This window comes from Macaca mulatta, chromosome 11 (genome assembly GCF_049350105.2).
Source record: "Macaca mulatta isolate MMU2019108-1 chromosome 11, T2T-MMU8v2.0, whole genome shotgun sequence".
NCBI classification, from domain to species: Eukaryota; Metazoa; Chordata; class Mammalia; order Primates; family Cercopithecidae; genus Macaca; species Macaca mulatta.
In genome coordinates this window covers 96,751,256-96,777,518 of record NC_133416.1, presented here as the reverse complement: position 1 = coordinate 96,777,518, position 26,263 = coordinate 96,751,256, and the positions used below count along the sequence as shown (strand labels likewise).

Below are 26,263 nucleotides of genomic sequence, written 5' to 3'. Positions count from 1 at the left end.
ACGTGCACGTACAGGGATGAGATGAGTCACAACACCTCCCCTCAAAAGTCACAACACCTCCCCTCAGAGGGAGGGGAAATAAACAGACTCCACCTCCTGTGATGCAGAGAGACATGCATGTACAGGGATGAGATGAGTATTGGCAACCATATTTGCAGATAGACACCACAGCTGGTGACCAGAAGGCTAAGAAAGAATAGGGAGAGGCTGGGGGCATGGCTCACACCTGTAATTCCAGCACTTTGGGAGGCTGAGGCAGGAGGATCACTTGAGGCCAAGAGTTCAAGACCAGCCTGAGCAACATAGCGAGACCCTGTCTCTATAAAAAATTAAAAATAAAAAAATTATCTGGGCGTGGTGATGCCCACCTACAGTCCTAGCTCCTCAGGAGGCTGAGGAGGGATGATCTCTTGAGTGCAGGAGTTTGAGCCGCAGCGAGTAGTGATTGCACCACTGTATTCTAGCATGTGTGATAGAAAGAGAACACGTCTCAAAAAAATGAATAAATAAGAAAAGAATAGGTAGGAGCAAGCCTGAAAGCAAGTCTGGCCCAGAGTTCATCACAGTGAGCAGTCAAGAGAATTTAGTTGAAAGGGCAAGTAAATATGTAGGAGGCAGAGAGCCTATATTAAGTCAAGATGAGGAACTGGAAACCAGTTAGGCACCAGCACGATAAACCAGGCACTCCTATCTTGGTTTCTTCTGTGTTTCCTGTTGAGACTGGATCCGGTGCTTGGTTTAGCCTATGCCTGAGAGGAGAGCCTTTTAGAAAGGAGGCAAACAACAGCCTGCTGGAGTGCAGAGTGCAGAACTAAAAATCAGGGCAGATTTTGATGATACTGACAGCCCATCTCAGCTTCCTGGTCATTGCAGATGCCTTTTCTTTCCTTTGTTTTCGCTAGGCATTATACTTGGATTCAGGCTAAACTATACTCCTGATTTCCACTCATGAAATTTACCCTTGAAACTTCACTGAGCCAGTCCCTGGATGCTCCCTTCTAATTTTTGTTTAATATGTATTTCAGTTTTTCCGGAGTAATATCACATGTCAGGTGACGGAAATTTATGATAAAGTCACCTTTGCTCCCTACAGACCACTGGAAGGGTAAGCCAGGTTGGATCTACAAGCCTTTGTTGACTGTTCCAAGTGGAATTCAACATGTATTGAGTTCTTTTTATGTGCTTGACATGTTGCTAGATGCTGGTCTTATAGAGATGAATAAATCATCATTCCTGTTCTCCAAAAATGTACTGCATAAGAGGAGACAAATCGTTCTTTAAAAAGTCACTGTATAATGTAGTAAGCAAAATTGTTGTAGCAAATATGGGGCCATTAAGCCTGTCTGGCTTGGCCAGGGGGGTCTGGGGATGGGGGAAATAGTCCATCCTGAGAAAGCAGTAAGTGCAAAGGCAGGGGTGTGTTTGAAGTGCCGTGACTGTTCCAAGTACAAAGTTCAGCGTGAGTGGCAGGATGCCTCACCAACGCACTTGAGCATTGTGCTTTCTTTTGGAGAAGAGCCAGTGACACATTTACACTGGGATTTACATGCTTGGAGTTACGCTCTTAGCAAGGTAATAAGCACAATATGTAGGTGACTGGCAGGGGACAAAAGATTAGAGCAGAAAGACCAGTTAAGAGGCTTTTGCAATAACCTAGGTGAAGGATGTTAAGGATATATCTACCTTAAGGCAAGCAGAGCCAACACAGAAGAGGAGGATTCAGAAGATATTTAGGAAGTGAGGATGATATGGTTTGCTAACTTACTGGATGTGGGAGAGGACGCGGGAAGAGTTGAGTGTGACTTCCAGGTTTCTGGCTTGGACACAGGCGGATGTCACTCTGACCAGCCAAGGTAGCAAAATACAGGACGAGGTGCAGGTGTATGGGAGATCAGTGTGAACATTTGAACATCTGAGACACATATATTGTGGCCATCTAAATTCTGTTGCCTGACGTTTTCAAGCACTTATGACAATTTTCCCCATAGGGTATCTTGAGTATCAATATGATTTTCTAAACGGGAAAATTACTAAGTCCTAGATACAATGTAAGGTGAAAATGCCCTGGGAACTTGGGAACACTGACACAAAGTAGCATTTACCACATATCACCTTGCAACTCCAACACTATCTAGCCTGCTTCCATTTTAAGATTTTCTGCTTCTCAAATGCCTCACATTATTTTCTCCATCTTTTCTTCTATTCTTTTCTGCCCTTCAGTTCTCAACACCTGAAATTTCATGGAAATTTCAGTGTTGATGAAGGGTACAGTACAACACAGCCCTTTCATACTTCTATTAGGTTTTACAAGAGTTAAACGATTTTATTTAAACTATTTTATATCTTTCAAAGTCTGTATTATGATTAAGTATTAACTATAATTAAATTAAATGGGTTATAAATATTAAACTGTTTATTTCCAGGAGAGGAAAATTCTCAGAATTTAAAGCTCATACAGCTCCAGTTCGAAGTGTAGACTTTTCAGCTGATGGCCAGTTTCTAGCTACAGCTTCTGAAGACAAATCCATAAAAGTATGGAGCATGTATCGCCAGCGCTTCCTGTATTCTTTGTATCGACATACACACTGGGTACGCTGTGCCAAGTAAGTGCAAAAAATTTCATATTGAGATTTCCACATATTTTTTCTGCTTCATGTTTGCCCCCAACTTCCAGAAAAAGGGTTTGAGGACATATTCATTCATTAATTCAACAGATATTTGTTTGTGACTGCTATGTGCAGAACAATAGTAAACAAAATAGTGAGATGTGGTTGGATTTTAGATAAAGTTGGAAGTTACAACCGGCAGTACAAGCTGTTACATCAGATTTGACACAGCGAAGTCAGGAAGAACTCCAGAGTCTTTGGCAGCAGTCTGTTGGAAGGTGAATGCTATTGTAGGTGTTGTTACCTGTTGGCCAACAGCTGTGGAGTCTTCCTATTCATAGGACACACGCTAAAGTACTGACAGTGCAGATTGCATTTCCCCATCAGAACTCTCTGGGGGCCGGGCGCCATGGCTCACGCTTATAATCCCAGCACTTTGTGAGGCTGACGCAGGCGGATCACTTGAGGTCAGGAGTTTGAGACCAGCCTGGCCAACATGGCAAAACCTTGTTTTTATTAAAAATACAAAAATTAGCCAGGCGTGGTGGCACATGCCTGTAGTCCCACTTACGTGGGAAACTGAGGCAGGAGAACCACTTAAATCCAGGAGGCAGAGGTTGCAGTGAGCTGAGATCTTACCACTGCACTATATCTAGCCTGGGCGACAGAGTGAGATTCCATCTCAAAAAAAAAAAAAAAAAACCACCACCTGGGCGGGAAGGGTTATTTTATTTTCCCTGTTTTGCAGATAAGGAAAGTGAGTTTCGGAGAGGTAAAGTTAGACTCATCTAGTTAGAAGTGACAGAAGCCTAAGCCAGTTTTTTTCTCCCTGCCAGGTGGTTAAAGTAGCTGGTGTGTTTGGAGTGGGGAGGGGACAGACTAGAACCAGGGACTCTAGTACTGTTAGACCTCTCTGTGTCTTATCTTGTCTTGGGGCCCCTCTATATGCTGGCTCCATTCTCTCAAATGTCCTGGTGCCCAGGTCCCTGCTGGCTCTAGGCTTCAGTCCTCACAGCCTTGTGACTGACTAGAAAGGAAAGCTTCTTTACTCCCAGCTCCAGTTAGAAGAGTATCAGGTGGTGACTCTGGCCTAGCCTGGAGCCTATGCCCATCCCTTGCCTAGCAGTGAGATGCTGTGGCTGCTGCAGTTTAGGTCAAGGGCCTGGCTGAAACCAGTTACTCTGACCAAGAAGGAGGGGTCATACAAACACACGTTCTAGGTATGCGAATAGGGGACACTTCTCACAGGAAGCTGTATGGGGTATGGCACAGAGGTGGTCAGCAGGGGAAAACTGTGGCCCCTGCAGCCATCCTGCTTTGTGCCAGCTGTATGAAATAACATACCAGGTGTCCCCTGCCAGGATCTGGTGGAGTGGGAGTTTGAGCTTTGCTCTGTCTGTCTTGCCTTACAGCCCCCACTCCTCACTATCGTTATGGCCTCTGTGGGACATTATTGCTCAGGAGGTGTTGATTATCACCTATGGCCATGAGCCTAAGAAGAATATAAGAAGATAGGCATAAGGTCATACTTTTAGTCACTAGGTTTCTCTTTTAAAGGTTTCAGACAGTTTTTGATTGTAGACATCTCAGAATTATTTCTTTTCTTTTTTTTTTTTTTATGTGAGATGGAGTCTCGCTCTGTCGTCCAGGCTGGAGTGCAGTGGCGCGATCTCGGCTCACTGCAAGCTCTGCCTCCCGGGTTCATGCCAATTCTGCTGTCTCAGCCTCCCCAGCAGCTAGGACTACAGGCGCACGCTACCACACCCTGCTAATTTTTTTGTATTTTTAGTAGAGACAGGGTTTCACCGTGTTAGCCAGGATGGTCTTGATCTCCGGACCTCGTGATCTACACACCTCGGTCTCCCAAAATGCTGGGATTACAGGCGTGAGCCACCGCGCCCGGCCAGAATTATTTCTATATATGCCATATAGCTGTGTGGCTAAAAACATGGACCCTGGACCTAAATATGTAGGTTAAAATTCCAACCCCACTACTTACCAGCTGTGAGACCTGTGGGGAAGTTACCCAACTTCTCAGTACTTCGGTTTTCTTACCTGTCATCATAAGATGATGATAGTAGTAACCTGCCACATAGATTGTTATGGTATTCAAATGAGTAAATATCTGGATAGCACTTAGAATGGTGCCCCTCACATAGTAGTCAGTATATAATTCTTAGCTGTCATTCTCATCACCATCATTGGACATCTCATTCTTGTTAAATTTATAAAGATACTTTATAACTTGAGTTGACAATTTTTTCCCAGCTGAGAGATAATGCATGATGGTCCCAAGAGGCTGATCATTTGTATTGATTTATAAAGTGATGCTGTGAAGAAGAAGAGGAGGCAGAGGGCAGAGGTTCAGGCTCTGTTCTGGGATGGGTCAGGTACAGAGAGAGTTAGTTAGCTCCCACTGTGAGCCAGCTCTGGGTATGGTTGGCAAAGGAAGCATATTCTTCACTGCACAATAAGCAAAAACATGACTGTTGAGTTAACTAAGCGAAACAATGCCTAAGTTCCACCCTGAATAATAATAATAGCTGTTGTTGGCCCTGCGTGGTGGCTCACGCCTGTAATCCTAGCACTTTGGGAGGCCAAGGCTGGCAGATCACTTGAGGTCAGAAGTTCAAAACCAGCCTGGCCAACATGGTGAAACCCCGTCTCTACTAAAAATACAAAAATTAGCCAGGCGTGGTGGCAGGCACCTGTAATCCTAGCTACTCAAGAGGCTGAGGCAGGAGAATCGCTTGAACTTGGGAGCAGAGGTTGCAGAGAGCTAAGATCATGCCACTTCACTCCAGCCTGGGCAACAGAGTTAGACTCTATCTCAGAATAATAATAATAATAATAATAGCTGTGTAATAATAATAATAATAGCTGTTTTTATCCAGTGCTCTGTGTTCCTGTTTCCTTCCAAAATGAAGGTGCCTTTTAATAACTCTCATACCTATGTATACATCAGATATTAGAGGGAATCGGCAGACCATGTAACCCTGAGGGTACACATTTGGCATGATGTTTAGCCTGATTCCTGTAGCTGAGGTATTAGTGGAGTGATGGTGGCTGATATAGTTTTTATTTTCTAATAACAAGAAGGAGTATTATGAAGTTGTTCATATAAGAGAGAATTTTTTATGGAAGTAAATTATAGGAGATACTTTATTCATTGTCCTTGTATTGAATCATCTATATATAAGTCTTTTATCAAAGGGTAATCCTAATGTCAGACAATAATTTATGAAAAGTCACCAATAATGTGAAATTTTGGTATTCAAAATATTACTTCAATAAGTATAGTCACTGCCCTGTACCATACAGCTGTGTTAAGTATGTAGAGATGAAAGACACAGTCTCGGCCTCAGGGAGCCGAGAGTTAGTTCAGTGGGGAAAAATACATACTAAATAATTATAAAATGGTGTGTCCCGTGGGAAAAAGTGGCACACATGATGGTAAGGGAGTAATAAACGAGTGAGCATTGAACAAGATTTGTGTGAGGAAAATACAAGAAAGCCGTTTCAGGCCCAGAGCTGAGGGGACAGAAGGGGAAGAGGAGGCAGCGGCGTATTTGTCAGTTGCGAAGCGAGAGGGCAAACTGTCTTCAGGAGGGAACCAGGAGGAGCAAAGCACTGCGGCCTGCAGGTACATAGTGTGCTCCAGGAACATTAATTATTCAGCTATGGTCAGAACACAGGAAGCATATGGGACACAACTATCCAATATTCCTATGCCTGCCTGCACCACAGCATCACCCCGGAGCAAGTTAGCTCCCTGCTCTCAGCCTCTGTGGAACTTGAGGATATGGAGGCTTCTCTCACTGGACTGAGGATGAGAAGTACCAGCTGATGGTGTTTAGGATTGAGGGATGCGGTAAGACTACCTCTCTTCCAGCTGGGTGCTAGTTAGGCAGAAACTCTGGAACTGGGGAGGAGTCACTGAAAATGTTCTTCCCCCTTATCAATTCGAGAGAAGAAAGCAATGGTGGAACTCTACACGTCTGTCTGCCTAGCATCCATTCCTCGTTTTCTGGTAGCAGCGCTCAAGCTTGCCCTGAGGAACCAGCTGCCCCCTCGGTCCCCTCTGTGTCATGTGCAGGAGTGGCCCTATCTCCAGTTCCAGCAGCAGACAATCAGCTCAGGCTCGCCCATGGAAACATAGCATCCCCTCCTGGGGGAGTGAGTCTTGTTGGAACCATGGGCCTCTCTTGGTTGGCGGTATTTAGGCTTATTTAAGCCTGTGACTGCTGAGGGACACCCTGGGCAAAGAACTGACCTAAAAATAATATTAATTCAGAAGAGAGCAGAGCTGTGAGATGAAGACAGAATGAATTTGTCTAACCACATTAATCACATGGTTTGCTTTCTGGATACAGCCATACCTGAAAGTATTAGAGAAAGAGAGAGAGAGAAAGGAGAGAGAGTGTGTGTGTGTGTCTGTGAGAGAGAGAGAGAAAGAGAGTCTTTAAAAATTCCCTTTTCCTTTTTTATTTTATCCTCAAAAAGATGCTTTCCATAGGAAGTGATACTGGAGCAGAGTTTTGAAAAGTGGGATCTTCTTACTCAGTCAAGACATTTCTTTTATCTCCATCCTCAACACTGCTGCTGTAGTTTTAGCACCATTGGCCTTTGTGGAGACTTTTGCAGGAATCTCCTAAATGGTCTCTCAGACTACAGATTCCCTCCTCCCACCCTCCGCCCTTCCATCTCTGCTTTTGTGAAAAACAAATCTGATCATGCTGTTTCTCACCTTAAAACCTCTCGGTGACTCCTTGCACCAGCGTGTGTGTACTGCCCTCCGGTCTTTCTTTTGTCACTTTCTGTCTTCTGTCACTTTCACCATTCACCTTCGTGCAGCCGGACAAGTCTCGTCAAGTGTGAATGACCCTTTATGCCTTGTGCCTTTCCATATGGTGATTTCCATGCTGGAACGCCCCCTGCTTCCACCCTTCCTTCACAACCTGCTCTGCATCTCTTCCTCCAAGAAAGGTTTCCGCCTCTCCTGGGCCAAGCTTATTGTGACTCCTTTATGCCACCACACTGCCCTGCTTATGAGGTCTGTTTGTCAGCTTAGGCCTCTCTTCCCTATTACACTTCGAATTACAAGTATTTATGTTGTATTCTCTTGCCAGGCACAGTTCTAAATTGTATGAATACAGCAGAAAATAAAACACAAAATTCCTACTCTTGTGGAGCTTCCTTTACTGAAGAGAGACAGACAGCAAACATATTAGTGATAAGTACTCTGGAAAAAAATTAGGTAGGGTAACAAGATGAAGAGTGGTGGGTTTGGAAGGTGGTCTTTTACATATCGAGGTCAGGGAAGGCATATTTACCAAGGTGATGTTTGAGCCAAGACTTGACTATACTGAGGAAATTAGTAAGGTCGGTGTCAGGAGAGAGTGTTCAAGGTAGGTCAGATATGATCTGAGAAGCACTATAGAGTATCAGCTACAGGGTGGGAAACCGTCAGGGGTTGTGCAAAAATATGGTTGAATGAATCAGTGAAAGGTTGGTGAGTAGGCTTAGGTTTATCTCTAAAGCAAAGGTAATTTTCTTGGATTTCTTCAGAGAAGAGTTATTTTTGTGAATCTTTTCTAGCAAATCCAGGAGTACTGGTGCATGCATGTTTTGCATGGAGATGTTTATGTGGCTTCACTGCTTTCTTTGTCCATTTTGGTTGACTCTTGTTCAGTTGGCCAGTTGCTTACTTGGCTCACCTGGCCTTCATGGACTGTCTTTATCTTACTGGTACCTTAAGGTTCTGAGAGGTTTTTTTTTTTAAATCAGTTTTCTTACTGTTTGGAGTGAATGATTAATGTAAAACTCTGCAGAGGCCTTCCTCAAGGAATGTTCTTTGAATAGTAATTTGGTTAAATTTAATGAATAAGGATTTCATCTTCTTGGCAACTTTTTATTTATGTGCTCTACAACATGCTTATGGATTCTTTCTCATGCATTTATTATAATGTATCTTCTTGGCTTACCTTATTGCAGTTAGAACAAGAGAGTTTAGAACAATGTTTAGAGGACCTGATTGATCCCCCAGGCCCAGCCTCCCAGAGTGTTTGTGCATCTTCCCGTGAGAACTTAACCTTGATGAAATCATTCTAATCCAGGATTCTCAAAGATGTGCAGGACTAGAAGTCCTGTTTTCACTCTATACCCGAAGGTGAGAAAGCTCTAGGGAGCTTGAGTCATGTTTAATAAGTTTAGGAGAGTCTGAAACATAAGTCAGATGCCAGTTTAGTTATTTTTAATGACAATGCTAACTGCCAGAGAGCCTGGAACATTTGCATGTCTTAGTCAGGGCCTTCTTCTTTTGCCAAGTCAAGATATAATCAGAAGGCTGTTCAGTGAGCCCTGGAACTAAAGCAAGAGGAGTTTGTGGAAAAAATCTTGTTAGTTTTCTCAGGTTAGGATAGTTAGGTGGGCCCATCTCCCGATCCACATGCCTGCCAGTGATCAGTACTGCTGGTCATGCACCCCTCCCCTGAACCAGGATAGAGGCTGCTGACCAGCTCTTGCTCTTTGCTTGTTGCAGTTGTTGCACACCTCCTCTGTGTTGACATAGTATCTTTCAGGTGATGCAGTACAGTGATTAGTTTCAGCAGAGAGGTAGCATACAGTAGTTAAGAGCCTGGGCTCACTAGCATGTTACTTGGGCACATCACATTCTCTAGGCATTAGTCTGCTCCCACATAAAATGAGTACAATGGAAGTGCCTTCCTCATAAGGTCACTGTGAAGATTAAATGAGTTCATGAATGGAAAGTGCCAATTAATGTCAGCTATTAACTACCCTCACATGCCAGTCCTCCCCCTAGGGATTATACTGGAGCCACTGTCAGGTGATATTGAAAAGTCATTTCACATATTTGCACATAGTTTTGGGGGTTGCTAATATAGATAGCTACTATCATCTATTAAATGTATGTTGTGTAGTAAACTTAGAAATAAGGTCCTTTTATTTCAAAGTAGTTGCGTCTGAAAATCTCTGCCTTTTAAGTGGAGGTCTTAGTCTGTTTAAATTTATGTAATCAGTGCTGTGATTGGTTTAAGTCTACCATCTTACTGCTTTCTATTTATCCCATTTATCCCTTGTGTTTGTTATTTCTTTATCCTCTCTCCTTTTGGATTAATCAACTATTTCTTAGTATTCTACTTACCTATTTTATTCTTAGCTTTACTCTTTGTCTTTTTTGTTTTGTGGTAACCTCTAGAAATTACAATATGCATCCTTAACTTACCACAGTCTACTCTTGAATTAATTTCATGCTGTTTTATGTATAATGTTAGAACTTCCAGAACTATATCTCCATTTACTTCTTGACAGTTTACACCTGCATATGGTGTAAGCTCACAATATGTTAAGCAGCCAATTTTCTTTTAAAGAAAATAAGAAACAAAAAAGTCTTTTATATTTACCCCCATATTTGCTACTTCCAGCATTCTTTATTCATTTGTGTAGATCCAAGTTTCCATCTGATATCATTTCTCTTCAGCCTAAAACACTTCACTTACCATTTCTTCTAGTGAAGGTCTCCTGGTGATGGATGACTTCTCTGAACTTTTTGTTTATCCTTTATAAAGGATATTTTTTCTGAGATGTAGAATTCTAGTTTGGCAGATAATTTTTTCTTTTAGTGCTTTAGTGATGTCATTTACTATGGTCTGAGTTTGTGTCTCCCAAAAAATTCATGTGTTGAAATCCTTACCCCAAAGGTGATGGTATTAAAAGATGGGGCCTTGGGGAGGTGATTAGCTCATGAAGCACACCCCTCATGAATAGGATTTATGCCTTTTAAAAGAGGCCCCAGAGAGACCCTCGCCTCTCACCATGTGAGAACACAGCAAGAAGGTGTCATTTATGAGCCAGGAAACAGGTTGTATTAGTTTGTTCTCACACTACTAATAAAGACATACCTGAGACTGGGTAATTTATACAGGAGAGGTTTAACTGACTCACAGTTCTGTAGAGCTGGGAGGCCTCAGGAAACTTGCAAATCATGGTAGAAGGGGAATCAAATACATCCATCTTCACATGGTGGCAGCAAGGAGAAATGCTGAGCAAAAGGGGGAAAAGCCCCTTATGAAACTATCAAATCTCATGAGAACTCACTCATTATAAAAAGAATAGCATGTCAGATGTGGTGGCTCATACCTGTAATCCCAGCACTTTGGGAGGCCAAGGTGGGTGGATCACCTAAGATCGGAAGTTCAAGACCAGCCTGACTAACATGGAGAAACCCCATCTCTACTAAAAATACAAAAAAAAATTAGCTGGACGTGGTGGAGCATGCCTGTAATCCCAGCTATGGGAGGCTGAGGCGGGAGAATCACTTGAACCCGGGAGGTGGAGGTGGAGGTGAGCCGAGATCATGTCATTGCACTCCAGCCTGGGCAACAAGAGCAAAACTCTGTCTCAAAAAAAAAAAAAAAAAAAAAGAATAGCATTAGGGTAACCACTCCCATGATTCAATTACCTCCCACCAGGTCCCTCCCACAACAAGTGGGGATTATGGGAACTACAATTCAAGATGAGATTTGGGTGGGGACACAGCCAAATCGTATCACAGGCCCTCATTAAACACCAAATCTGCTGGTGCTCTGATGTAGAACTTAGCCTTTAGAACTGTGAGAAATAAATTTCTGTTGTTTATATACTACCCAGTGTGCAGTATTTTGTTATAGCAGCCTAAATGGACTAAGATGTAATTCTATTGTCTTTTAGTTTGCATTTTTTTAATGTTAAGCCAGCAATCACTTTAATGTAATTCCCCTATATATAATGTATCTTTTTTCTCTGCTGCTCTCAGATCTTTTGTTTTCAGCAATTTGACCATGATGGGTCTAGGTTTGGTTTTATCTATTTTATCATAGTTCACTGAAATGTTTGGATCTATGGATTGATATTTTTCATATTTGTACAAATTTTTGTCCTTTTCTTCATATATTTTTCTTCCCTAATTTCTTTCTCATCTCTGAAGCTCCAAATTCATGTATGTTTGACCACTTGATACTGTCCCACAGTTTTTTGAGGCTTTGTTCATATTTTTACATTTTTTTCTCCCTATGCTTAGTTTGTATAATTCCTATTGGCTTATCCTCAAGTTCACTGGTCTTTTCTGCTGTAGGATCCAATTAACTATATCCATTTCTCTGGTGAGATTCTCCATTTGTTTGCCCATGATGCCTGTCTTTTACTTTAAATCCTTGAACATATTTGTAATAATTGTTTTACAGCTCTAATTCCAACATCCATGCCATATCTGGGTGAAATTTTTCTGCTTCTTTATATGTCCTGTGATTTTTTAATTGTATATCCAAACATGGCTAAATTTTTTAGTTTAGATTGTGCTGTCATTGTCTAAAGAGTGTTAAGTTTTGTTCTGGTAAGAAATTAACTTTCGGCTGGGCGCGGTGGCTCAAGCCTGTAATCCCAGCACTTTGGGAGGCCGAGGCGGGTGGATCACGAGGTCAGGAGATCGAGACTATCCTGGCTAACACGGTGAAACCCCGTCTCTACTAAAAATACAAAAAACTAGCCGGGCGTGGTGGCGGGCGCCTGTAGTCTCAGCTACTCGGGAGGCTGAGGTGGGAGAATGGCATGAACCCGGGAGGCGGAGCTTGCAGTGAGCCGAGATCACGCCACTGCACTCCAGCCTGGGAGACACAGTGAGACTCCGTCTCAAAAAAAAAAAAAAAAAAAAAAAGAAATTAACTTTCTGCTTGCTCAAAGAGATTCTGTTGAGGCTTGGATTTAGCCTGTGTAGGGTGGATCTAGTGTAGTCTTTACTCATGGGCTGTAGTGCCAGTGGCCCTTCTAGCATTTCAGCTGAATACCTGGAGTATTCAGCAAAGGCTGGTCAGAGCTTGAACATCTCTCAGTTCTGTGTAACCTCTGTAATCTTTGTTCTGCTCACAGTCTCCCAGTAGTTGTTCTCTGCCAAGCCTTGTTGCCTTTGCACGGGCAGCTTTGTATTTGACAATACAAAGGGGATTGTATTGTATACAAGGGGGTTCCTTGTAAATTTTTTTCCAATGCAGAATTTTCGGGGATTCTGCTCTTCGTAAATCTTCTCTTGTACCCTGTCCTCAAAATTTCAGCCCGTTAGCAGCCCTGAGTTCTGATTGCTGTTTCCTGTGCCCAGTGAGACTGCTGTTATCTCCTTGGGCTCCACTTCCATGTACTAAGGTTTAGAAAGTGCCCCCATGTAGAAATCTAGGACATATTTATTGCTTATCTCATTTGTTTCCTGTCTCCCAAGATTCACAACCCTATGCTATCTCTTGCCTAGTTCCTAAAAACAGTTGCTTCATATATTTGGCAGTTGTATGGTTGTTTGTGGTGGAGGAGTAAGTCTGATAACCTTTACTACCGCATGACCAGAACTGGAAATTCTGTCCAAGGAATTAGTGGAACCTGACAAATAAATTTAAAAATTCACATGAATGTGATAAATGTACAAGAATAGCCAAGGAAAATTGACAAGAAAACAATTAGGGCTAGGTGGCTCACACCTGTAATCCCAGCACTTTGGGAAGCCAAGGTGGGTGGATCACTTGAGGCCAGGAGTTTGAGACCAGCCTGGCCAACATGACCCTAACAATTAGGGCCAGGTGGCTTACACCTGTAATCCCAGCATTTTGGGAGGCCGAGGTGGGTGGATCACTTGAGGCCGGGAGTTTGAAACCAGCCTGGCCAACATGGCCCTAACAATTAGGGCCAGGTGGCTCACACCTGTAATCCCAGCACTTTGCGAGGCTGAGGCAGGTGGATCACTTGAGGCCAGGAGTTTGAGACCAGCCTGGCCAACATGGCAAAACCCCATCTCTATTAAAAATACAAAAATTAGCCAGGCATGGTGGCACACACCTGTATTCCCAGCTACTTGGGAGGCTGAGACACAAGAATCGTGTGAACCTTGGAGGCGGAGTTTGCAGTGAGCCAAGATCACACCACTGTACTCCAGACTGGGTGGCAGAGTGAGACTCTATCAAAAAAAAAAATAATAATATATATATATATGAATTGGCTTTATGACTTATCAGCCTCTTGCAAGAAGTGGGTGGATTGCTTGAGTCCAGGAGTTAGAGACCAGCCTGGGCAGCATGGCAAAACCCCATTTCTACAAAAAATACAAAAATTAGCTGGGCATGGTGGCATGCACCTGTAGTCCCAGCTACTTTGGATGTTAAGCTGGGAGGATCACCTGAGCCTAGCAGGCCTAGGCTGCAGTGAGTTGAGATGTTGCCACTGCACTTCAGCCTCGCTAATGGAGAGAGACCCTGTCTCAGAAAAAAAAAAAAGAAAGAAAGAAGAAACTTGTCCAACCAGTTTTCAAAACTTATTATAAAACCATAGTAATTAAAATATGGTAATCATGGTATAGGATTAAGAAAAGAGTTCATATAAAGCCCAGAAGCAGATACATGTATATATGAGAACTTACAATAAAGGTGGCATTTCCGATCAGTGGGGAAATATATGGTCTATTTAATATGTAGTTAAGATAACTAGATTTATATTTGGAAAAATATAAAGTTGAATATTTTACCAAAAAAAATTTAGATGAATTAAACAACTAGATATTTAAAATAATCCAAGTGGTACTGCTCTTCCTCCCAGTGCATGGATAGTGTACTTAAATGGATGAAGACGATCAGTAGAGCAATTGTTTCTGCCTTTAGTATTTGAATTTGAAATGTATGCCATGGACTTAAGTAATTAAAATTCTGTGTCTATCTCCATGCCCAATACTTTCTATGAGTTTGTTCTTGGAGCCCAAGCTTGTTCAGTGCGGCGCAGAGATGGTGCCCATTAGTGTAAGAGGAGGTGAACAGTTGATTGCTCTAGACTAACCTTTGTTATAATCTAATTTAACAAAGGTTAATTTAAATAAATAAGGCATACCATATATTGGGAAATATATTCATGCTTTTAAAATGTAAATAGTACAGTCTTTTTATAAGTGTATTTGCAAAATATGTCAGGCATCTTTATTGCAGTGATTCTACAACCAAAAATGTATCTAAAATAAATACTTTTTTGCAAAAACATGAAAAAGCTTTGCATTCAAAGATAGTGCTTTCAGTATAATTTGAAATGATGAGAAATTCGAAATAACCAATTTTTCCAATTTTTATTTCAAATAAAAAACCTAGTTAAATATAGTTAGATTATGATGTAACCAGTAAAAAGGGAGTGTATATGCAAGTTATGGCATGAAAATATGTTTACATGGGGGCATGGAATGCAGTGGTTGTATGTTAAAAGACCTTTGCATGAACAAAAGATGAGTCATCTATTATACACAAGATATTAAATGTAATTGTGTTTGAGTGACAAGATCTGGACTTTTAAAATTTTTTGTATTTCTCAATTTTTAAAAATAACTTTAATGATGAAGAAAACATCATTTGAAATATATGTATGTAGGTGAGAAATATCTTTTTAGTTACAAAAGAATTTTTCTAAAAGTTAAAATTAGTATAGCCCTATAGCCCTATGTTTTTAAAAATAATGCCCATATGGTGGGATAACTTACATTTCTTTATAGTGTTCTTAATAAAATATAAGTACAAGTTAATGTAGTAGAGAACTTTTCCAAGTCTATTGCTTTTCCAGCATTGATTTTTCGGGAGTAAATATCTGCCTATAATTTTCAGTTGTTGGTAGGATTGCAAAGTGATATTTTGACCATCTGAATTGAAAAGATTTTGTAAAATTGTGGTAAAATATATATAACAAAATTTACCAATTTAACCATTTTTATGTATACAGTTCTGTGGCATTAAGTATATTCACATTGTTGTGCAAAGAATTGCAAAGATTTTTCTCAGCTTACATTGGCTATATATAATATTAAGTTAGTTTAAATTCCCTTAAAACTGTTTTTTAAAATTTCCTAAACATTTACTAAGGACCTACTCAGTGCCAGTGTCTGGGGATAGAGCATTGAGTGAGACAGATGTGAGTTGCCTCTTTTTGCTTATATCCTATTAGAGAAGCCAGCGTGGAGTACTGAAGTATAAATGTGGATGTTGAGCCAGGCGCGGTGTCTCACGCCTGTAATCCTAACACTTTGGGAGGCTGAGGCGGGTGGATCACTTGAGGCCAGGAGTTCAAGACCAGCCTGGCCAACATGGCGAAACCCCATCTCTACTAAAAATACATAAATTAGCCAGTTATGGTGGCACATGCCTGTAATCCCAGCTACCTGGGGAAGCGGGGTAACTGAGGCATGAGAATCGCTTGAACCCGGGAGGCGGAGGTCGCAGTGAGCTGAGATCCTGCCATTGCACTCCAACCTGGGCTACAGAGCGAGAGTGTATCTCTGAATGAATGAATGAATGAATGAATGAATGAATGAATGAATGAATGAATATGGTTGTGGGCAACTCCAAGAACACATCCTGGGGCGCTAGCCTACTGGTGACAGTGTTCAGGAAGGCCGCTCCTGAGGAAGTGACATTGAAGCAGAGAGCTTGACAGATGTGTAAAATCCTTTTACAGATTTTAAACTAGGTAAAGACTAGAGGACAGTGTTTAAGGCACAGGGAAACATCTGAGCAAAAGCAAGGGACCTAAGAGAAGGTGAGGAAGAGGAGGGTGATGAAGATGAAGGCACAGGAGGACGGGTCCTAGAGGGCTATGAGCATGTCACACTTCTCCCCAAAGGAAACGAGAAACCACTGAAGGGTTTTAAGCAGAAAAATGACCCAATTTTATTTAAGATTTAAAGATCACTTTGTTGCTTGTGGAGAGTGGAAGACAACAGGGCCAATTGTGGTTTGAGGAGACAGGACCCAATAATGGACTGGAATGTAGGAAAGTAGAAGAGAAAGAAGAATCAAGCCAGATCCCCGAGTTTCTGGCTTTAGAAACCATTTTCTGAGAAAGAAAACACTGGATAAAGAGAAGGAAAAGAAGAGAACCTTCCTCTTCAAGAGAAAGAGGGTGAATTCATTTGGACAAGTTTAGAGCTGGAGGTTCTCGCAGGATATCCAAGAGGAGATGCCCAGCAAGCAGTTGTACTCATGGGTGGAGATTCCAGGAAGGAAGCCTGGGCACGTAGACGGTAAATTCCCCAACAAGTAATGTTCATGGCATGCTTCATCTTTTTACATCTTTTTCATCTGCTTTTTGTCTCTCAGCAGTTGCAGAAATGAATCCTGCTACTGTAGTCAACAGATGGTTTCTCTTCTAATGCTGACCAACACTTAAAAAAAATAAATGTTTTGCTTATTGACTTGAACTTCACCCTCAATCTGTAAGCATCAAATTCTATCAAAGCAAACTCTGAGACTGCCAAATTTTTAGAGTCTGTGAAAATTTTAGGGCTGATTCAATCCAGACTCCTTCATTATATAAATAGGAAATGGTGGCCATTATGGTTGTGAGTTTACAAGATTACATAGCTGGACAGTTGCAGAACTGTCCCTAGGATTCAAGACTTAGTATTTACTGAGCAGTCTTATTTCCACTACTTTTTACTGCTTCCTCCTAGTACTGAAGAGCTGTTGGCTTCAGAGTTCCTCTTACTAATGATTTGTGTCTTATGGGACATGAAATAGTTCCTGCCCTGTTTGGTCCCAGAGCCCTGAGTGTGTTTTTATAGAAAATGTATTCTGATGATAAGAAATAGCCAAAGGAGGCCGGGCGCGGTGGCTCAAGCCTGTAATCCCAGCACTTTGGGAGGCTGAAATGGGCGGATCACGAGGTCAGGAGATCGAGACCATCCTGGCTAACCCAGTGAAACCCCATCTCTACTAAAAAATACAAAAAAACAACTAGCCAGGCGAGGTGACGGGCGCCTGTAGTCCCAGCTACTCGGGAGGCTGAGGCAGGAGAATGGCGTGAACCCAGGAGGCGGAGCTTGCAGTGAGCTGAGATCCGGCCACTGCACTCCAGCCTGGGTGACAGAGTGAGACTCCGTCTCAAAAAAAAAAAAAAAAAAAAAAAATAGCCAAAGGAAAATTTAATTTTTTAAGAAAGTATCTATCTATCTATCTATCTGTCAAAGGAAAATTTGATTTTTTAAGACAGTATCTATCTATCTATCTAGCTGTCTGTCTGTCTGTCTGTCTGTCTCTCTGTCTGTCTGTCTATTGAGACAGTCTCACTCTGTCACCCAGGCTGAAGTGCAGTGGTGCGATCTTAGCTCACTGCAGCCTCCGCCTCCCGGATGCTCTTGCCTTAGCCTCCCAAGTAGCTGGGATTACAAGCATGCACCACCAGGCCCTGCTAATTTTTGCATTTTTAGCAGCAATGGGGATTCACCATATTGCCTAGGTTGGTCTCAAACTGATGGCCTCAATGATCTGCCTGCCTCGGCCTCCCACAGTACTGAGATTACAGGCATGAGCCACCACACCGGCCCTATGAAAGCACTGTAAGACTTTTAATGGTTCATGGATGCTTTTGGTTCTGTAATGAACAAGTAACTATGACTATGAATATGGACATAAAATTTTTACATACAGTTACAGGAACTCTGTAGATTCCAAGTTAAAAAGACTCCTGTTATATAATTTGGGCTACTTTCAAGGACATGTGAATCAGTTTTACCAGAAATAAGTTCAAGAATTTCCTCATTCTAGGCTGGGCACAGTGGCCCACACCTGTAATTCTAGCACTTTGGGAGGCGAAGGCAGGAGGATTGCTTGAGCCCAGGGGTTCAAGACCAGCCTGGGCAACATGGCGAAACCCTGTCTCTACAAAAATTACAAAACTTAGCCGTGCATGGTGGCACAAGCCTGTAATCCCAGCTACTTTGGAGGCTAAAGTGGGATGATCACCTGAGCCCTGGAGGTTGAGGCTGAAATGAGCGGAGATCGCACCACTGCTTTCCAGCCTGGGTGACAGAGTGAGACCCTGTCTAGAAAAAAAAAAAAAAAAAAAAAGGCCGGGCGCGGTGGCTCAAGCCTGTAATCCCAGCACTTTGGGAGGCCGAGACGGGCAGATCATGAGGTCAGGAAATCGAGACCATCCTGGCTAACATGGTGAGACCCCCGTCTCTACTAAAAAAAATACAAGAAACTAGCCGGGCGAGGTGGCGGGCGCCTGTAGTCCCAGCTACTCGGGAGGCTGAGGCAGGAGAATGGCGTAAACCTGGGAGGCGGAGCTTGCACTTGCAGTGAGCTAAGATCCGGCCACTGCACTCCAGCCTGGGCGACAGAGCGAGACTACGACTCAAAAAAAAAAAAAAAAAAAAAAAAAGAATTTCCTCATTCTTTTGAATGAATACCAGTAAAGTTTAAGGAATTCAGTAGTAGTTTAACTAACTTCTCATATGCCTCTGAAACTCTCGAATGTCCATGTTTGCTGATCCAGTATTCACTATTGACTAATGTAATATCCATCTTGGTGATACACTTTGTAGACGTTTTTAAAGGCAGTTGGGTGGTACTAAATTAAGAGAGTCAGAAATCTATTAATGTCTTAGAAATTTTATATCCTCTTTAAATTCTTAAAAGTCTAGTTAGATGTTATTTGAGCCCTGACAATAAAGGACTAACCTTTCCTAATCAAAGTCAGGGCAAAGAGAAGCCTGTTTTATTGGTGCTAACCTATTTTTGATGTATCTAATTAAAAATAAAAGGGAGGAGGAGGAAATAGAAATCATCATTCCCACTTTCAGCGACCTGAAATGCAAAAAAAACACATACAGAGAGCATATGCAGGACTATAATGCAGTGACCAGAGCAGGAGGAAGGCCTTAACCTCAGTCCCCTTCGTTTCTGTTAAGCTGATGGTAGAAACCTCGCCTCCTTCTGGTACCAGGTTCTTCCCAGCCACTGCCTGTACTTTAACTCATTTGAGGTTCACATCCCCTTCGTTTATTTTGCTCTGGGAAATTTCTCCCAGCTACGGCCCCTCCTGCTCAGGAGGCACTTTTAGCTGACCAAGACAATGCTTTTCCTCATTTGCAAGTTTCTTTAAAATCCTGTTTCCTCTATGGAGCTTCTGGTGACAAATTGGCACCTGTTTTGTTACAACCCTTTTTCATATCACTTTCTAAAATTATGTTTTTTGTGTGTCCTCCCTTCTCCCTAGAACAAAAGCCTCATGAGGGCAGGGATCTTGCCAGTCTCATTCACAGCTGTAGTCCTACTACTCACGGCAGTGCCCAGTGCCAGGCACTGACAAGTGCTCAGGGAATCTTTGAATGAATCAGTGGGTGAAAATCTTTCCCACAAACTCCTTAGGGACAGGGACCATGCCTGTTTTACCTACAGCTTATGGCAGCACACAGATGTTTATTCCAGGGTGGTGTATAGCCTCCTAACAGCACTGCCTCGTGGTTCCTCTCCACTTTAGAACCTTCTGTTGTTTACACAGAAGCGACACAGAACTTCCAGTGCTCCAAGTAATTTGGGCCAGTAGAAGACACTTCCTTTTTGTCAGAGACTTAAGCAGAGTGGTTCAGAGGTTTGGCTGTGGAAACAACTGCCTGATTCAAATCCGGACCCCTCTCCCCACTGACCTGATAACATTGTCAGTTACTTATCCTTTATGTGCCTCTGTTTCTTCACTGTAAATTGAGACAAGCAGTAGCACCTGTTTTACTGGGTTATGCTGAAAATTAAATGAGATGATACATGTAATGTGTTAGGAACCATTCTAGGACATATATGCTCAAGGAATATGGGTAGGATAATGATGTGATTGTGGTGGTAGTAATTTGGCTGATGTCATAGGGTAAGTACTTTTATACTTTGTTATTATCTAAACATTTCCTTTATTAAATATTTTTCTCCATAATTGCTTTCTTGAAATGTAAGAGTTAAGTCTTCTCGTAGAAATATTCTGGTTACTTAACATAGTCACATTAAGTAATATTTTTTAAAAAGAAGCTTAGTAAGTAACACAATTTGATTCCTTGCATTAGTTTTTTACAGTTTTTTTTTTCTTTCTTTCTTTTGAGACAGAGTCTCAGTCTGTCACCTACGCTGGAGTGCAGTGGAGTGATCTCAACTCACTGTAACCTCTGCCTCCCGGGTTTGAGCAATTCTCCTGCCTTAGCTTCCTGAGTAGCTGGGATTACAGGCACCTGCCACCATGCCCCACTAATTTTTGTATTTTTTAGTAGACATGGGGTTTCACAATGTTGGCCAGACTGGTCTCGAACTCCTGACCTCAGGTGATCCGCTCACCTCGGCCTCCCAAGCTGCTGGGATTATAGGCATGAGCCACCACACCTGGCCAGATTTTTATAATTATTATGCCATGTTTATCTGAGTAGGTTTTTTTCCCCAGGGTCTATATATAAGCTTCCTCTATTTGGAGCCTTTTTATAATACTGCCTTCATATTTGAATTTTTCTCACATTTTCTGAAAGAAAATATTAATAAATTATTACTTACCGTAAAATCAGGGTAAACTACCCAGCATGGAAAATTTTTCCTTGAAAGGTTATTTTCTTGCTTTTTTATATTTATTTTTTTCTGAGGCGAGTCTCACTGTGTCACCCAGGCTGGAGTGCAATGGCACAATCTCAGCTCACTGCAACCTCTGCCTCCTGGGTTCAGGTGATTTTCCTGCCTTAGCCTCCTGAGTAGCTGGGATTACAGGCGCCTGCCACCATGCCTGGCTATTTTAGTGGAGACAGGGTTTCACCATGTTGGCCAGGCTGGTCTCGAACTCCTGACCTCAGGTGATCCGCCTGCCTTAGCCTCCCAAAGTACTGGGATTACGAGCATGAGCCACTGCACCAAGCCTTCTTGATTTTTAAATATTATTTCACATGGAACTTAATTATGCTTCTGTGTGTCTTTTTTCTGTGTGAATCTGTGAATGCCAGATGCAAAGTTTCTGTCACAAAGAATTTTAGGTCAGCCTTAAGAATGGGAGTAGGGAGAGAACAAAAATAAAAATCTTCAATTATATTCCACACCCTTAATTGTTGACTTATAGTAATCTTTACTCTGGGCGTAGAGGGAAACTACAAATAAAATTGAAACATAGTCTGTGACCTAAATCTGTCTTTTTTGGTTTTTGTTACTGTTAAAATATAATAAAAATACTATTCATAGTTTTCTAATAGTCTAAATTTTGTTTTTATTTTCTCTGTGGTCTCCTGCTCTTCTATTTATATTTAAAAGGCATCGTGGCCAAAAAATAAAAAAAGAACCTTGGGAAGGATCTTAAAGGAATAGACAGCATAAAAGCAGTAGACAAGATGTCTGAGGATTTTTCTCATTTGCTTTTTAATGGGGCATGTGGATGATAGGTTTCTCCATGAAGGAGCTTCTGTTCTCTTCTGTATAAATGAGTTGTCCTATTTTCAGTCCATTGGAGCTCTCTGGCCTCCCCAAGTCCAAGAAGTTACAGGCATGGGCAGTTAGGTTCTTTTGTTGGTGATGTCACTTAATTTTAATTCTCAACACACCATTCCTTTTCTTACAAAAAGTTTCACTGCAGGCTTGGTAGGATGAGTAATAAAGGCCCTCTCTTGGATCATATGGATAATGCTGTCTAGTGACAGAAATAGAAGAGAGTTCTTTTCAAAATACAAGGCACTTGGCTTAGAGTGAGTGCAGAGTTGAATCAAAACCCTAAAGCAGATGCAATAAAACAAAACTTATTTAAATAAAAGAGTAAAAGGAAAAAAGCAACTTGGTTAGTCTACATAGCATATTTTGACCTTTTAGTGGTCTGTGAGTGTTGTTTGTCATGATGATCTTGGCTGCAGAATATTACTTTACTGCATGGGATGGTAACAGTGGTCTCTGGTATTTAATATTTACAGCCTGATTTATTTGTGGTGTAGAGGTGAGGTGGTGACTCTCCAGAGCCTTTCACATAAAACATCTTCTTCTTCTTTCCAGATTTTCACCTGATGGAAGACTAATTGTGTCATGTAGTGAGGATAAAACTATTAAAATTTGGGATACCACAAATAAGCAATGTGTTAATAACTTCTCAGATTCCGTTGGGTAAGTACACTTTCTTTGTGCACTTATGTGGGTTAGTTTTCTAAGGAGATATTTGATTATAACAATTTAAATAAAGAAATGAGAGCAAAGAAATTGAAATATGGCTGGGTGCAGTGGCTCACGTCTGTAATCCCAGCATTTTGGGAGGCTGAGGCAGGCGGATCACCTGAGGTCAGGAGTTTGAGACTAGCCTCACCAACATGGTGAAAACCTGTTGCCGCTAAAAATACAAAAATTACCTCGGCATGGTGGTGTACGCCTGTAATTCCTTGGCAGGCTGAGGTGGGAGAATCGCTTGAACCCGGGAGGCGGAGGTTGCGGTGAGCCGAGATCGTGCCACTGCACTCCAGCCTAGGTGACAAGAGTGAGACTTCGTCTCAACAACAACAACAAGAAAAAGTAATTGAAATATTAGGTCATCTTATTCTTTCCTCCTAGATTTGCAAATTTTGTGGACTTTAACCCTAGTGGTACATGCATAGCTTCAGCAGGTTCTGATCAAACTGTGAAAGTCTGGGATGTAAGAGTGAACAAATTACTACAGCATTACCAAGGTAACAATTTTCCTAACAAAAAATTCAGTTACTGAATGGACTCCTCTTGGAAGGACTGATTCTCCTTGTTGGTGTGGTTTGGCCCTCTCTTACTTGGGGTCATGGGCTGCCTTGGAACAGGCTAGAGAATAGTATAATTAGCTCCCATCAACAGCAGGGTCTCAGAAGCCCAAGGAAAGCAGGAAGTGAAGAGACCTTAAAAATGATGTGAAGGCTGGTTAAAAAAAAAAAGAAAAAAAAGAAGTTGCTATGAGATTTTCAAACTCTGGTTGTCAGCATTGCGTGAGAAGTCAGGGACAGAAATGACTGAATTCTGAATCACAGGGAGTTACGTGAGCACAAATAGGTGTTATAATTGGTAGAAAACAACTACCTACTATGCCTATGTACTGAACTAAAAGAGAAGTGAATTTTCTTGGTTTATATTGGATTTATATTAAATCCAAATTATTATTAAACATAGTAGGTTACCCAGTGTTTACCATGTAGCAGATACTGTGCCAAATCTAAACAATATTCCTAGGATGTATCATTATTACATTTTAAAGATAAGGAAATTGAGATTTAAATAGGGTAATTAACTTGCTCAAATAATCAATAGAACTACTTAGGTCTTCTTGCTTACACAGTGCATAGAAAAATTAACTTTTGATCATTGTGTTATACTGCCTCCTGTTGGAAGGATGCTGTCCCGAAACAAATTCTCAAGCATGATGATAGGACTGTGTACTTTTCAAAGGTGTCTCCACACACTTCTCCCTTTAATCCCAAGCCACTAATTGGTTATTTCCTTTAATTTGAGGCTAGGTTATATACCTTATCTGAGCTGGCAATAATTAACTGTCAATTTTATTGGCAATATTTCCAAAGACTTTATAGTAATGTGGTCAGTAAGATTACCTTTCCGTGGCACAGTCTCATTTTTAAAGTTATTCTGGCTCTCTAACTGGAAGCTTAATGCTATGTGATGCCAAAATACTCGTTTCAAAAGTGAGCTATATAGAATTTTGTTGTTGTGGAAACAGTGTTCTTATTTGCAACCTATTGCTAATAAGGTACTGGGGTATCTTTAAAAGTAAGAATTGTTCTCTGAACTTTTTGCTTTTATTTTCTACAAATCAGTTCACAGCGGTGGAGTTAATTGCATATCATTCCATCCTTCGGGTAACTACCTCATCACAGCTTCTTCAGATGGTACCCTTAAGATTCTGGACCTCTTAGAAGGAAGGCTCATCTATACACTTCAAGGACATACGGTATTAACACTCAGATTCTTGCTTTTTATATATAAAAATATAAAATAATATATATTTTAAATTTTTGATCCATTTTTATACCCCTTTATTCTTTTTCCATACATAGCCCATATTTGCTGCTATCATAAAAATTTTTTACTCCCATGGCTGTTTTTATCCTCTGGAAGCAACTCTTAAAAATATTATTTGTGGCCAAGTGCGGTGGCTCACGCCTGTAATCCCAACACTTTGGGAGGCTGAGGCGGGCGGATCACCTGAGGTAGGAGATCGAGACCATCTTGGCCAACATGGTGAAACCCCATCTCTACTAAAATACAAAAAATTAGCCAGATGTGGTGGCATGTCTCTGTAATCCAAGCTACTTGGTTGGGAGGCTGAGGCAGGGGCATCACTTGAACCCGGGAGGGGGAGGTTGCAGTAAGCTGAGATTGTGCCACTACATTCTAGCCCAGCAACAAAGCAAGACTCTGTATCAAAAAAAAAAAAAAAAAAAGAAAAAAAAAAGAAATATTACTATTTGTAATTCTTGTCAAAATCAATATGTATCTTTCAATGGCCATTAAATGAATCCTCTACTGCTGTCTTTATCAGTATGTTGTATAGATTGACTCGGTAAATGGTGATGGGTAAGTAGATCCCGTACTTCAGATCTTTCCTTCATGTGGAGGCTGTCCCGCTTAGCCCTGACACCCAGCCTCTCACACCGCTCCCTCACTCCTTCTGCTAATTTGCTGGTGGGTTTAGGAGAAATTGGGTAAGCACAGCCGAACACCTTCTACTCTCCTGCCTTTGCGAGTGAGCCCCTCTTCACTGTTTTTCTCAGATATTCCTTGTGGGGAGACCTGCCCTTGTCTAGTTTGCCTGTGACTCATTCTGGGCATCAGTTCTAGAAAGCCTATTTGTGTTAAACATAAAAGCCACATTCTCTTTTTACAAGCATTTATTAGAAAGAAAAGTGATATTTCAGTTCTCACATGCCATATTCCCTTGTCTTATTTCTCAAGTGGTTTAGAACCAAGTAGGTAAGAGGGGTGCCTTTTATTGAGCCTGTGCAAAGACAACCCCCCCCCACCACTGCCAGCATATAATGCATTATAGATCAATTTTTTAAATTTATTTTTTCTTTATTTTTGAGATAGAGTCTTAGTCTGCCACCCAGGCTGGAGTGCAGTGGCACAATCTCGGCTCACTGTAACCTCTGCCTCCTGGGTTCAAGCAATTCTCCTACCTTAGCCTTCTGTACAGGCACACCACCACACCCAGCTATTTTTGTTTGTTTGTTTTTTTGTTTTGTTTTGTTTTGTTTTAGTAGAGTCAGAGTTTTACCATGTTGGCCAGACTTGTTTTGAACTCCTGACCTCAGGTAATCTGCCTGCCTGCCTCGGCCTCCCAAAGTTCTGGGATTACAGGTGTGAGCCACTGTGCCCGGCCTAGATAAATTTTGGGGGGTATATAAACTACTCTTTTCTTCCAGAAAACATTCAAACTTCTCTGAATTTTTTAGAATGCATCCTCTTTTTTTTAAAGGTACTTCCTTTTAACAAGTATAAGCTGTTTATATCTAGAAATAGAATGAGCTTTGTGGTCTAGAAGAGTTTCTTTTTCACAGGTTCTGCCTGACTTCCTGCTTTGCATTATCATTTATTCTGGAGTGGTGTTAGGGTAAAGCAGAAATAAACACTAACCAGCTTAAATATATGCATATCCATGGATTTAGGCTGAATAAACACAACCAATAAAAGTGGCCAAGGACTGAAATATCCATGAAAAAGCTACAAAATAATAGGGAAAAAAAGATAAACACAGTCTTCAGTAGGAAAACACTACATGAAGATGGAATTTTAGTCTGGAAGTGAAGGTGTTTATGAAGCTATTAATATTATAACCTAAATCTGTGGGATAGTCTA

The 26,263-nt window shown here is 41.4% G+C and overlaps 1 protein-coding gene across 7 annotated transcripts in view; it reads left to right on the top strand.

Annotated features, from left to right (window-relative positions):
- Positions 1 to 26,263, top strand: part of POC1B (POC1 centriolar protein B) — a 102,042-nt gene that overhangs the window by 27,029 nt on the left and 48,750 nt on the right. For all 7 annotated transcript variants that reach the window (XM_077952801.1, XM_077952799.1, XM_015152388.3 and 4 more), the window contains 4 exon segments: positions 2,424 to 2,603; positions 22,439 to 22,546; positions 22,985 to 23,100; positions 24,223 to 24,356. In XM_077952801.1, coding sequence (XP_077808927.1) covers positions 2,542 to 2,603; positions 22,439 to 22,546; positions 22,985 to 23,100; positions 24,223 to 24,356 — 420 coding nt within the window. In that variant the 5' untranslated portion in view covers positions 2,424 to 2,541.